Source organism: Oncorhynchus gorbuscha, linkage group LG18 (assembly GCF_021184085.1).
Source record: "Oncorhynchus gorbuscha isolate QuinsamMale2020 ecotype Even-year linkage group LG18, OgorEven_v1.0, whole genome shotgun sequence".
In the NCBI taxonomy this organism is placed as follows: Eukaryota; Metazoa; Chordata; class Actinopteri; order Salmoniformes; family Salmonidae; genus Oncorhynchus; species Oncorhynchus gorbuscha.
The window spans coordinates 76,685,326-76,698,587 of NC_060190.1; the positions used below are offsets into that span (position 1 = coordinate 76,685,326).

The 13,262-nt window shown below is 42.8% G+C and overlaps 1 protein-coding gene across 1 annotated transcript in view; it reads left to right on the plus strand.

The window, feature by feature from the left end:
* The window catches only part of LOC124004372 (semaphorin-3D-like), a 138,847-nt gene that overhangs the window by 123,479 nt on the left and 2,106 nt on the right, over nt 1–13,262 (plus strand). Inside the window, exon 16 of the mRNA XM_046313225.1 lies at nt 12,639–12,703. Within this exon, the coding sequence (XP_046169181.1) occupies nt 12,639–12,703 (65 nt within the window). The remainder of the gene's footprint in view (nt 1–12,638; nt 12,704–13,262) is intronic.

Below are 13,262 nucleotides of genomic sequence, written 5' to 3' on the forward strand. Positions count from 1 at the left end.
TCAGGAAACAGCAGAGGGAACACCCCCTATCCACATCGATGGAACAGTAGTGGAGAGGGTAGCAAGTTTTAAGTTCCTCGGCATACACATCACAGACAAACTGAATTGGTCCACTCACACAGACAGCATCGTGAAGAAGGCGCAGTAGCGCCTCTTCAATCTCAGGAGGCTGAAGAAATTCGGCTTGTCACCTAAAGCACTCACAGTCTTCTACAGGTGCACAATCGAGAGCATCCTGGCGGGCTGTATCACCGCCTGGTACGGCAACTGCTCCGCCCTCAACCGTAAGGCTCTCCAGAGGGTGAGGCCTGCACAACGCATCACCGGAGGCAAACTACCTGCCCCCAGGACACCTACACCACCCGATGTTACAGGAAGGCCATAAAGATCATCAAGGACATCAACCACCCGAGCCACTGCCTGTTCACCCCGCTATCATCCAGAAGGCGAGGTCAGTACAGGTGCATCAAAGCTGGGACCGAGAGACTGAAAAACAGCTTCTATCTCACGGCCATCAGACTGTTAAACAGCCACCACTAACATTGAGTGGCTGCTGCCAACACACTGACACTGACTCAACTCCAGCCACTTTAATAATGGGAATTGATGGGAAATGATGTAAATATATCACTAGCCACTTTAAACAATGCTACCTTATATAATGTTACTTACCCTACATTATTCATCTCATATGCATACGTATATACTGTACTCTATATCATCGACCGCATCCTTATGTAATACATGTATCACTAGCCACTTTAACTATGCCACTTTGTTTACATACTCATCTCATATGTATATACTGTACTCGATACCATCTACTGTATCTTGCCTATGCTGCTCTGTACCATCACTCATTCATATATCCTTATGTACATATTCTTTATCCCCTTACACTGTGTATTAGACAGTAGTTTTGGAATTGTTAGTTAGATTACTTGTTGGTTATTACTGCATTGTCGGAACTAGAAGCACAAGCATTTCACTACACTCGCATTAACATCTGCTAACCATGTGTATGTGACAAATAAAAATTGATTTGATTTGATTAGACAAAGAGCTTCTGGATATCAGGACAACGATCACTCACCTCGGATTAGACAAAGAGCTTCTGGATATCAGGACAGAGATCACACCCCTCGGATTAGACAAAGAGCTTCTGGATATCAGGACAGCGATCACTCACCTCGGATTAGACAAAGAGCTTCTGGATATCAGGACAGCAATAACTCACCTCAGATTAGACTCAGAGCTTCTGGATATCAGGACAGCGATCACTCACCTCGGATTAGACAAAGAGCTTCTGGAAATCAGGACAGCGATCACTCACCTCTGATTACACAAAGAGTTTCTGGAAATCAGACCAGCGATCACTCACCTCAGATTAAACAAAGAGCTTCTGGATATCAGGACAGCGATCACTCACCTCGGATTAGACAAAGAGCTTCTGGATATCAGGACAGCGATCACTCACCTCAGATTAGACAAAGATTTTTTCTTCAACAAACAAGATGCACAAGACATTCTCCAAACACCCGGCAGGGCCGACATCCACGTTATATGCAAGAGGAAGCGACACAGGTACAGAGGACAAAGAGCCGGGATGCCTGGTCAGGACCCGGAAAAGGCGAGTGGGAAAGCTGCCGTTACCGTCAATGCTATTCGCCAACGTGCAAATCAATCATTGGACAATCAACTCGACGAGGTACGGTCACGAATATCCTACCAACGGGACATCAAAAACTGTAATATCCTATGTTTCACGGAATCGTGGCTGAACGACGACATGGATACTCAGCTAGCGGGATACACGCTGCACCTGCAAGATAGAACAGCACACTCCGGTATTTGTAAACAACAGCTGGTGCTGCTTAAGAAGTCTCTAGAATTTGCTCGCCTGAAGTAGAGTATATTGTGATAAATTGCAGACCACACTACTTGCCTAGAGAGTTTTCAGCTATACTTTTCGTGGCTGTTTATTTACCACCACAGACAGATGCTGACACTAAGACCGCACTCAGTCAGCTGTATGAGGAAATAATCAAACAGGAAACCACTCACCCAGAGGCGGCGCTCCTAGTGGCCGGAGACTTTAATGCAGGGAAACTTAAATCAGTTCTACCAAATCTCTATCAACATGTTAAATGTGCAACCAGAGGGAAAAAACATTCTAGATCACCTGTACTCCACACACAGAGAAGCGTATAAAGCTCTCCCTCGCCCTCCGTTTGGTAAGGAATCCTCCTGATTCCTGCTTACAAGCAAAAATTAAAGCAGGAAACACCAGTGACTCGGTCTATAAAAAAGTGGTCAGATGAAGCAGATGCTAAGCTACAGGACTGTTTTGCTATCACAGACTGGAACGTGTTCTGGGATTCTTCCGATGACATTGAGGAGTACACAACATCAGTCACTGGCTTTATCAATAAGTGCATCGAGGACGTTGTCCCCACAGTGACTGTACGTACATACCTCAACCAGAAGCCATGGATTACAGGCAACATTCGCACTGAGCTAAAGGGTAGAGCTGCCGCTTTAAATGTGCGGGACTCTAACCCAGAAGTTTACAAGAAATCCTGCTATGCCCTGCGACGAACCATCAAACAGGCAAAGCGTCTATACAGGACTAAGATTGAATCGTACTACACCGGCTCCGACGCTCGTCGGATGTGGCTGGGCTTGCAAACTATTACAGACTACAAAGGGAAGCACAGCCGTGAGCTGCCCAGTGACACGAGCCTACCAGACGGGCTAAATCACTTCTATGCTCGCTTTGAGGCAAGCAACACTGGGGCATGCATGAGAGCATCAGCTGTTCCGGACGACTGTGTGATCACGCTCTCCGTAGCTGACGTAAGTAAGACCTTTAAACAGGTCAACATTCACAAGGCTGCGGGGCCAGATGTTTTACCAGGACGTGTGCTCCGGGGATGTGCTGACCAACTGGCAGACGTCTTCACTGACATTTTCAACATGTCCCTGATTAAGTCTGTAATACCAACATGTTTCAAGCAGACCACCATAGTCCCTGTGCCTAAGAACACAAAGGCAAGTTGCCTAAATGACTACAGACTCGAAGCACTCACATATGTAGCCATGAAGTGCTTTGAAAGGATGGTAATGGCTCACATCAACACCATTATCCCAGAAACCCTAGACCCACTCCAATTTTCATACCGCCAAACAGATCCACAGATGATACAATCTCTATTGCACTCCACAGTGCCCTTTCCCACCTGGACAAAAGGAACACCTATGTGAGAATGCTATTCATTGACTACAGCTCAGCGTTCAACACCATAGTACCCTCAAAGCTCATCACTAAGCTAAGGACCAAGGGACTGAACACCTCCCTCTGCAACTGGATCCTGGACTTCCTGACGGGTCGCCCCCGGGTTGTGAGGGTAGGTAGCAACCCATCTGCCACTCTGTTCCTCAATGCGGGAGCTCCCCAGGGGTGTGTGCTCAGTCCCCTCCTGTACTCCCTGTTCACCCACCACTGCGTGGCCAGGCATGACTCCAACACCATCATTAAATTTGCAGACGACACAACCGTGGTAGGCCTGATCACCGACAACAACAAGACAGCCAATAGGGAGGAAGTCAGACACCTGGCCGGGTGGTGCCAGAATAACAACCTATCCCTCAACGTCACCAAAGAGTAAGGAGATTATTGTGGACTACAGGAAAAGGGGGACAGAGCACGCCCCCATTCTCACCAACGGGGCTGTAGTGGAGCAGGTTGAGAGCTTCATGTTCCTCGGTGTCCACATCAACAACAAACTAGAATGGTCCAAACACACCAAGACAGTCATGAAGAGGGCACGACAAAGCCTATTCCCCCTCAGGAAACTAAAAAGATCCAGGGTACAGAGATCCTCAAAAGGTTCTACAGCTGCAACATCACTGCCTGGTACGGCAACTGCTCGGCCTCCGACCGCAAGGCACTACAGTGGGTAGTGCGTACGGCCCAGTACATCACTGGGGCTAAGATGCCTGCCATCCAGGACCTCTACACCAGGCGGTGTCAGAGGAAGGCCGTAAAAATGTACAAAGACCCCAGCCACCCCAGTCTATGGACTGTTCTCTCTACTACCGCATGGCAAGCGGTACTGGAGTGCCAAGTCTAGGACAAAAAGGCTTCTCAACAGTTTTTACCCCCATGCCATAAGACCCCTGGACTATTTGCATTGCTGCTGCTACTCTCTGTTTATCATATATGCATAATCACTTTAACTATACATTCATGTACATACTACCGCAATTGGCCCGACCAACCAGTGCTCCAGCACATTGGCTAACCAGGCTATCTGCACTGTGTCCCGCCACCCACCAACCCCTGTTTTACACTACTGTTACTCTCTGTCCATCATATATGCATAGTCACTTTAACGATACCTACATGTACATACTACTACATACTACCTCAATCAGCCTGACTAACCGGTGTCTGTATGTAGCCTCGCTACTTTTATAGCCTCGCTACTGTATATAGCCTGTCTTTTTAGTGTTGTTTAATTTCTTTGCCTACCTATTGTTCACCCAATACTTTTTTTGCACTATAGGTTCGAGTCTGTAAGTAAGCATTTCACTGTTATATTCAGTGCACGTGACAAATAAACTTTGATTTGATTTGATCAGCAAAAGACGACAATCGTATAATGCTTCAAAACTACTTTTACATGACCGCCTTGCTATCTCTGTAGACAATGACAGACACATGTGTGTTGTGAAGGATGAACAATAATGTACTATTCTATGTTGTTGTATTTCTGTGTAGATGTGATTGTGTTGTATTGTGTTGCTCTTTGTTTGTGAAGCCCGAAAGAGGTACTGTTGCTATAGTAACAGCTAACGGGTATCCAACAACCAAATAAACAAACAAACATTCTGCCACAGTTCAAAGCTATCAGAGTTATGTCATGGTTATGACATGGTTATGACATCCAGGTTATGACATGGTTATAACATCCAGGTTATGACATGGTTATGACATGGTTATAACATGGTTATAACATCCAGGTTATAACATAGTTATAACATCCAGGTTATGACATGGTTATGACATCCAGGTTATGACATGGTTATGTCATGGTTATGACATGGTTATGACATGGTTATGACATCTAGGTTATAACATCCAGGTTATGACATCCAGGTTATGACATGGTTATGACATCCAGGTTATGACATGGTTATGACATCCAGGTTATGACATGCAGGTTATGACATGGTTATGGCATCCAGGTTATGACATTCAGGTTATGCCATCCAGGTTATGACATGGTCATGTCATGGTTATAACATCCAGGTTATGACATCCAGGTTATGACATGGTTATGACATGGTTATAACATCCAGGTTATGACATCCAGGTTATGACATGGTTATGACATCCAGGTTATGACATGGTTATGACATGCAGGTTATGACATCCAGGTTATGACATCCAGGTTATGACATGGTTATTACATGGTTATAACATCCAGGTTATGACATCCAGGTTATGACATGGTTATGACATGGTTATGACATGGTTATTACATGGTTATGACATCCAGGTTATGACATGGTCATGTCATGGTTATGACATCCAGGTTATGACATGGTTATTACATGGTTATGACATCCAGGTTATGACATCCAGGTTATGACATGGTTATGACATGGTTATTACATGGTTATGACATCCAGGTTATGACATTCAGGTTATGACATGGTTATGACATCCAGGTTATGACATCCAGGTTATGACATCCAGGTTATGACATGCAGGTTATGACATCCAGGTTATGACATTCAGGTTATGACATCCAGGTTATGACATGGTTATGACATCCAGGTTATGACATCCAGGTTATGACATCCAGGTTATGACATGGTTATAACATCCAGGTTATGACATCCAGGTTATGACATGGTTATGTCATCCAGGTTATGACATCCAGGTTATGACATGGTTATGTCATCCAGGTTATGACATCCAGGTTATGACATCCAGGTTATGACATCCAGGTTATGACATGGTTATGACATCCAGGTTATGACATTGTTATGACATGGTTATAACATCCAGGTTATGCCATCCAGGTTATGACATGGTCATGTCATGGTTATGACATGGTTATGACATCCAGGTTATGACATCCAGGTTATGACATGGTTATGACATCCAGGTTATGACATGGTTATGACATGGTTATGACATCCAGGTTATAACATGGTTATGACATGGTTATGACATCCAGGTTATGACATGCAGGTTATGACATCCAGGTTATGACATTTATGACATCCAGGTTATGACATCCAGGTTATGACATGGTTATGACATCCAGGTTATGACATCCAGGTTATGACATCCAGGTTATGACATGCAGGTTATGACATCCAGGTTATGACATTCAGGTTATGACATCCAGGTTATGACATGGTTATGACATGGTTATGACATCCAGGTTATGACATCCAGGTTATGACATCCAGGTTATGACATGGTTATAACATCCAGGTTATGACATCCAGGTTATGACATGGTTATGACATCCAGGTTATGACATCCAGGTTATGACATCCAGGTTATGACATCCAGGTTATGACATCCAGGTTATGACATGGTAATGACATGGTTATGACATGGTTATGACATCCAGGTTATGACATCCAGGTTATGACATCCAGGTTATGACATGGTTATGACATCCAGGTTATGACATCCAGGTTATGACATCCAGGTTATGACATGGTCATGTCATGGTTATGACATCCAGGTTATGACATCCAGGTTATGACATCCAGGTTATGACATGGTTATGACATGGTTATGACATCAGGTTATGACATGGTTATGACATGGTTATGACATCCAGGTTATGACATCCAGGTTATGACATCCATCCAGGTTATGACATGGTTATGTCATGGTTATGACATCCAGGTTATGACATGGTCATGTCATGGTTATGACATCCAGGTTATGACATCCAGGTTATGACATGGTTATGACATCCAGGTTATGACATGGTTATGACATGGTTATGACATCCAGGTTATAACATGGTTATGACATCCAGGTTATGACATGGTTATGACATGGTTATGACATCCAGGTTATGACATCCAGGTTATGACATGGTTATGACATGGTTATGACATCCAGGTTATGACATCCAGGTTATGACATCCAGGTTATGACATGGTTATGACATGGTTATGACATCCAGGTTATGACATCCAGGTTATGACATGGTTATGACATCAGGTTATGACATGGTTATGACATCCAGGTTATGACATCCAGGTTATGACATGGTTATAACATCCAGGTTATGACATCCAGGTTATGACATGGTTATGTCATCCAGGTTATGACATCCAGGTTATGACATCCAGGTTATGACATCCAGGTTATGACATGGTTATGACATCCAGGTTATGACATGGTTATAACATCCAGGTTATGACATCCAGGTTATGACATCCATGTTATGACATGGTTATGACATGGTTATAACATCCAGGTTATGACATCCAGGTTATGACATGGTTATGACATCCAGGTTATGACATCCAGGTTATGACATCCAGGTTATGACATGGTAATGACATGGTAATGACATGGTTATAACATCCAGGTTATGACATCCATGTTATGACATGGTTATGACATGGTTATAACATCCAGGTTATGACATCCAGGTTATGACATGGTTATGACATCCAGGTTATGACATCCATGTTATGACATCCAGGTTATGACATCCAGGTTATGACATCCAGGTTATGACATCCAGGTTATGACATGGTTATGACATCCAGGTTATGACATCCAGGTTATGACATCCAGGTTATGACATCCAGGTTATGACATCCAGGTTATGACATCCAGGTTATGACATCCAGGTTATGACATGGTTATGACATCCAGGTTATGACATGGTTATGACATCCAGGTTATGACATGGTCATGGTTATGACATGGTTATGACATCCAGGTTATGACATGGTTATGACATCAGGTTATGACATGGTTATGACATGGTTATGACATCCAGGTTATGACATCCATGGTTATGACATGGTTATGACAGGTTATGACATGGTTATGACATCCAGGTTATGACATCCAGGTTATGACATGGTTATGACATCCAGGTTATAACATGGTTATGACATCCAGGTTATGACATGGTTATGACATGGTTATGACATCCAGGTTATGACATGGTTATGACATCCAGGTTATGACATGGTTATGACATGGTTATGACATCCAGGTTATGACATGCAGGTTATGACATCCAGGTTATGACATCCAGGTTATGACATTCAGGTTATGACATCCAGGTTATGACATCCAGGTTATGACATCCAGGTTATGACATCCAGGTTATGACATGGTTATGACATCCAGGTTATGACATCCAGGTTATGACATGCAGGTTATGACATCCAGGTTATGACATTCAGGTTATGACATCCAGGTTATGACATGGTTATGACATCCAGGTTATGACATCCAGGTTATGACATCCAGGTTATGACATGGTTATAACATCCAGGTTATGACATCCAGGTTATGACATGGTTATGACATGGTTATGACATCCAGGTTATGACATCCAGGTTATGACATGGTTATGACATCCAGGTTATGACATGGTTATAACATCCAGGTTATGACATCCAGGTTATGACATCCATGTTATGACATGGTTATGACATGGTTATAACATCCAGGTTATGACATCCAGGTTATGACATGGTTATGACATCCAGGTTATGACATGGTTATGACATCCAGGTTATGACATCCATCCAGGTTATGACATCCAGGTTATGACATCCAGGTTATGACATCCAGGTTATGACATCCAGGTTATGACATGGTTATGACATCCATGACATCCAGGTTATGACATCCAGGTTATGACATCCAGGTTATGACATCATCAGGTTATGACATCCAGGACATTATGACATCCAGGTTATGACATCCAGGTTATGACATGGTTATGACATGGTTATGACATGGTTATGACATCCAGGTTATGACATCCAGGTTATGACATGGTTATGACATCCAGGTTATGACATCCAGGTTATGACATGGTTATGACATGGTTATGACATCCAGGTTATAACATGGTTATGACATCCAGGTTATGACATGGTTATGACATCCAGGTTATGACATGGTTATGACATCCAGGTTATGACATGGTTATGACATCCAGGTTATGACATGGTTATGACATGGTTATGACATCCAGGTTATGACATGCAGGTTATGACATCCAGGTTATGACATCCAGGTTATGACATTCAGGTTATGACATGGTTATGACATGGTTATGACATCCAGGTTATGACATCCAGGTTATGACATTATGACATCAGGTTATGATGACATCCAGGTTATGACATCCAGGTTATGACATTTATGACAGGTTATGACATCCAGGTTATGACATGGTTATGACATCCAGGTTATGACATCCAGGTTATGACATCCAGGTTATGACATGGTTATAACATCCAGGTTATGACATCCAGGTTATGACATGGTTATGACATCTAGGTTATAACATCCAGGTTATGACATCCAGGTTATGACATGGTTATGACATCCAGGTTATGACATGGTTATGACATCCAGGTTATGACATCCAGGTTATGACATGGTTATGGCATCTAGGTTATGACATTCAGGTTATGCCATCCAGGTTATGACATGGTCATGTCATGGTTATAACATCCAGGTTATGACATCCAGGTTATGACATGGTTATGACATCCAGGTTATGACATCCAGGTTATGACATGGTTATGACATCCAGGTTATGACATGGTTATGACATCCAGGTTATGACATCCAGGTTATGACATCCAGGTTATGACATGGTTATGACATGGTTATAACATCCAGGTTATGACATCCAGGTTATGACATGGTTATGACATGGTTATGACATGGTTATTACATGGTTATGACATGGTCATGTCATGGTTATGACATCCAGACATCCAGGTTATGACATGGTTATGACATGGTTATTACATCCAGGTTATGACATCCAGGTTATGACATTCAGGTTATGACATGCAGGTTATGACATCCAGGTTATGACATCCAGGTTATGACATCCAGGTTATGACATGCAGGTTATGACATCCAGGTTATGACATTCAGGTTATGACATCCAGGTTATGACATGGTTATGACATCCAGGTTATGACATCCAGGTTATGACATCCAGGTTATGACATCCAGGTTATGACATCCAGGTTATGACATCCAGGTTATGACATGGTTATGACATCCAGGTTATGACATCCAGGTTATGACATCCAGGTTATGACATCCAGGTTATGACATCCAGGACATCCAGGTTATGACATCCATCCAGTTATGACATCCAGGTTATGACATCCAGGTTATGACATGGTTATGTCATCCAGGGTTATGACATCCAGGTTATGACATCCAGGTTATGACATGGTTATGTCATCCAGGTTATGACATCCAGGTTATGACATGGTTATGACATCCAGGTTATGACATCCAGGTTATGACATGGTTATGACATCCAGGTTATGACATCCAGGTTATGACATGGTTATGACATCCAGGTTATGACATCCAGGTTATGACATGGTTATGACATCCAGGTTATGACATCCAGGTTATGACATCCAGGTTATGACATCCAGGTTATGACAGGTTATGACATCCAGGTTATGACATCCAGGTTATGACATCCAGGTTATGTCATCCAGGTTATGACATCCAGGTTATGACATCCAGGTTATGACATCCAGGTTATGACATGGTTATGTCATCCAGGTTATGACATCCAGGTTATGACATGGTTATGACATCCAGGTTATGACATTCAGGTTATGACATCCAGGTTATGACATGGTTATGACATGGTTATAACATCCAGGTTATGCCATCCAGGTTATGACATGGTCATGTCATGGTTATGACATCCAGGTTATGACATGGTCATGTCATGGTTATGACATCCAGGTTATGACATCCAGGTTATGACATGGTTATGACATCCAGGTTATGACATGGTTATGACATCCAGGTTATGACATCCAGGTTATGACATCCAGGTTATGACATCCAGGTTATGACATCCAGGTTATGACATCCAGGTTATGACATCCAGGTTATGACATCCAGGTTATGACATCATCCAGGTTAGGTTATGACATGGTTATGACATCCAGGTTATGACATCCAGGTTATGACATCCAGGTTATGACATGGTTATGACATGGTTATGACATCCAGGTTATGACATCCAGGTTATGACATCCAGGTTATGACATCCAGGTTATGACATCCATGTTATGACATCCAGGTTATGACATCCAGGTTATGACATCCAGGTTATGACATGGTTATGACATCCAGGTTATGACATCCAGGTTATGACATCCAGGTTATGACATGGTTATGACATCCAGGTTATGACATCCAGGTTATGACATGGTCATGTCATGGTTATGACATCCAGGTTATGACATGGTCATGTCATGGTTATGACATCCAGGTTATGACATCCAGGTTATGACATGGTTATGACATCCAGGTTATGACATCCAGGTTATGACATGGTTATGACATGGTTATGACATCCAGGTTATGACATGGTTATGACATCCAGGTTATGACATGGTTATGACATGGTTATGACATCCAGGTTATAACATGGTTATGACATCCAGGTTATGACATGGTTATGACATCCAGGTTATGACATCCAGGTTATAACATGGTTATGACATCCAGGTTATGACATGGTTATGACATGGTTATGACATCCAGGTTATGACATGCAGGTTATGACATCCAGGTTATGACATCCAGGTTATGACATTCAGGTTATGACATGGTTATGACATCCAGGTTATGACATCCAGGTTATGACATCCAGGTTATGACATGCAGGTTATGACATCCAGGTTATGACATTCAGGTTATGACATGGTTATGACATCCAGGTTATGACATCCAGGTTATGACATCCAGGTTATGACATGGTTATAACATCCAGGTTATGACATCCAGGTTATGACATGGTTATGACATCCAGGTTATGACATCCAGGTTATGACATCCAGGTTATGACATCCAGGTTATGACATGGTTATGACATCCAGGTTATGACATCCAGGTTATGACATCCAGGTTATGACATCCAGGTTATGGTTATAACATCCAGGTTATGACATCCAGGTTATGACATCCAGGTTATGACATCCAGGTTATGACATGGTTATGACATGGTTATGACATCCAGGTTATGACATCCAGGTTATGACATCCAGGTTATGACATCCAGGTTATGACATCCAGGTTATGACATCCAGGTTATGACATCCAGTTTATGACATCCAGGTTATGACATGGTAATGACATGGTAATGACATGGTTATAACATCCAGGTTATGACATCCAGGTTATGACATCCAGGTTATGACATCCAGGTTATGACATGGTTATGACATCCAGGTTATGACATCCAGGTTATGACATCCAGGTTATGACATGGTTATGACATGGTTATGACATCCAGGTTATGACATCCAGGCTGTCTGCTATTTTATCTCCTCAGGCGAGCTCGGCGCCAGGATGTGAAACATGGGGATTCAATGAGCCAGTGTCACAATGCAGAAGATGGTAATTAGTGTGTTTGTGTGTGCGTCTACTAAATGTTTATGTCTGTCTATGATACTGTATGCCTCATATTGCAGCTAGCGCCAGCCAGTCTCAACTCAGTAGGTTACTCAACTCATATTATTGTGGCTTTTAATGTATTAGTTTGTGCTAAGTTACAGGGCCAGCCGGCCTTAGTTCACGAGGCTCCTAGGACCATGTCTGATGTACTGTAACTTAGTTCATGAGGCTCCTAGGACCATGTCTGATGTACTGTAACTTAGTTCACTAGGCTCCTAGGACCATGTCTGATGTACTGTAACTTAGTTCACTAGGCTCCCAGGACCATGTCTGATGTACTGTAACTTAGTTTCTCCGTCTTAGATCATAATATATTAGTTTACAGTCCGTTGCAGCACCAGTCAGCTTTCCTCCAGTTCAGTATTACCACGATGTGTGCTGATGTAACTCGTCTTGTGGTACGGTACCAGACCAGCTGTAAATGTCTGGAGATTACATGTGACTGCTCATAGGTTAGTGGGGCGGCAGGGTAGCCTAGTGGTTAGAGCGTTGGACTAGTAAC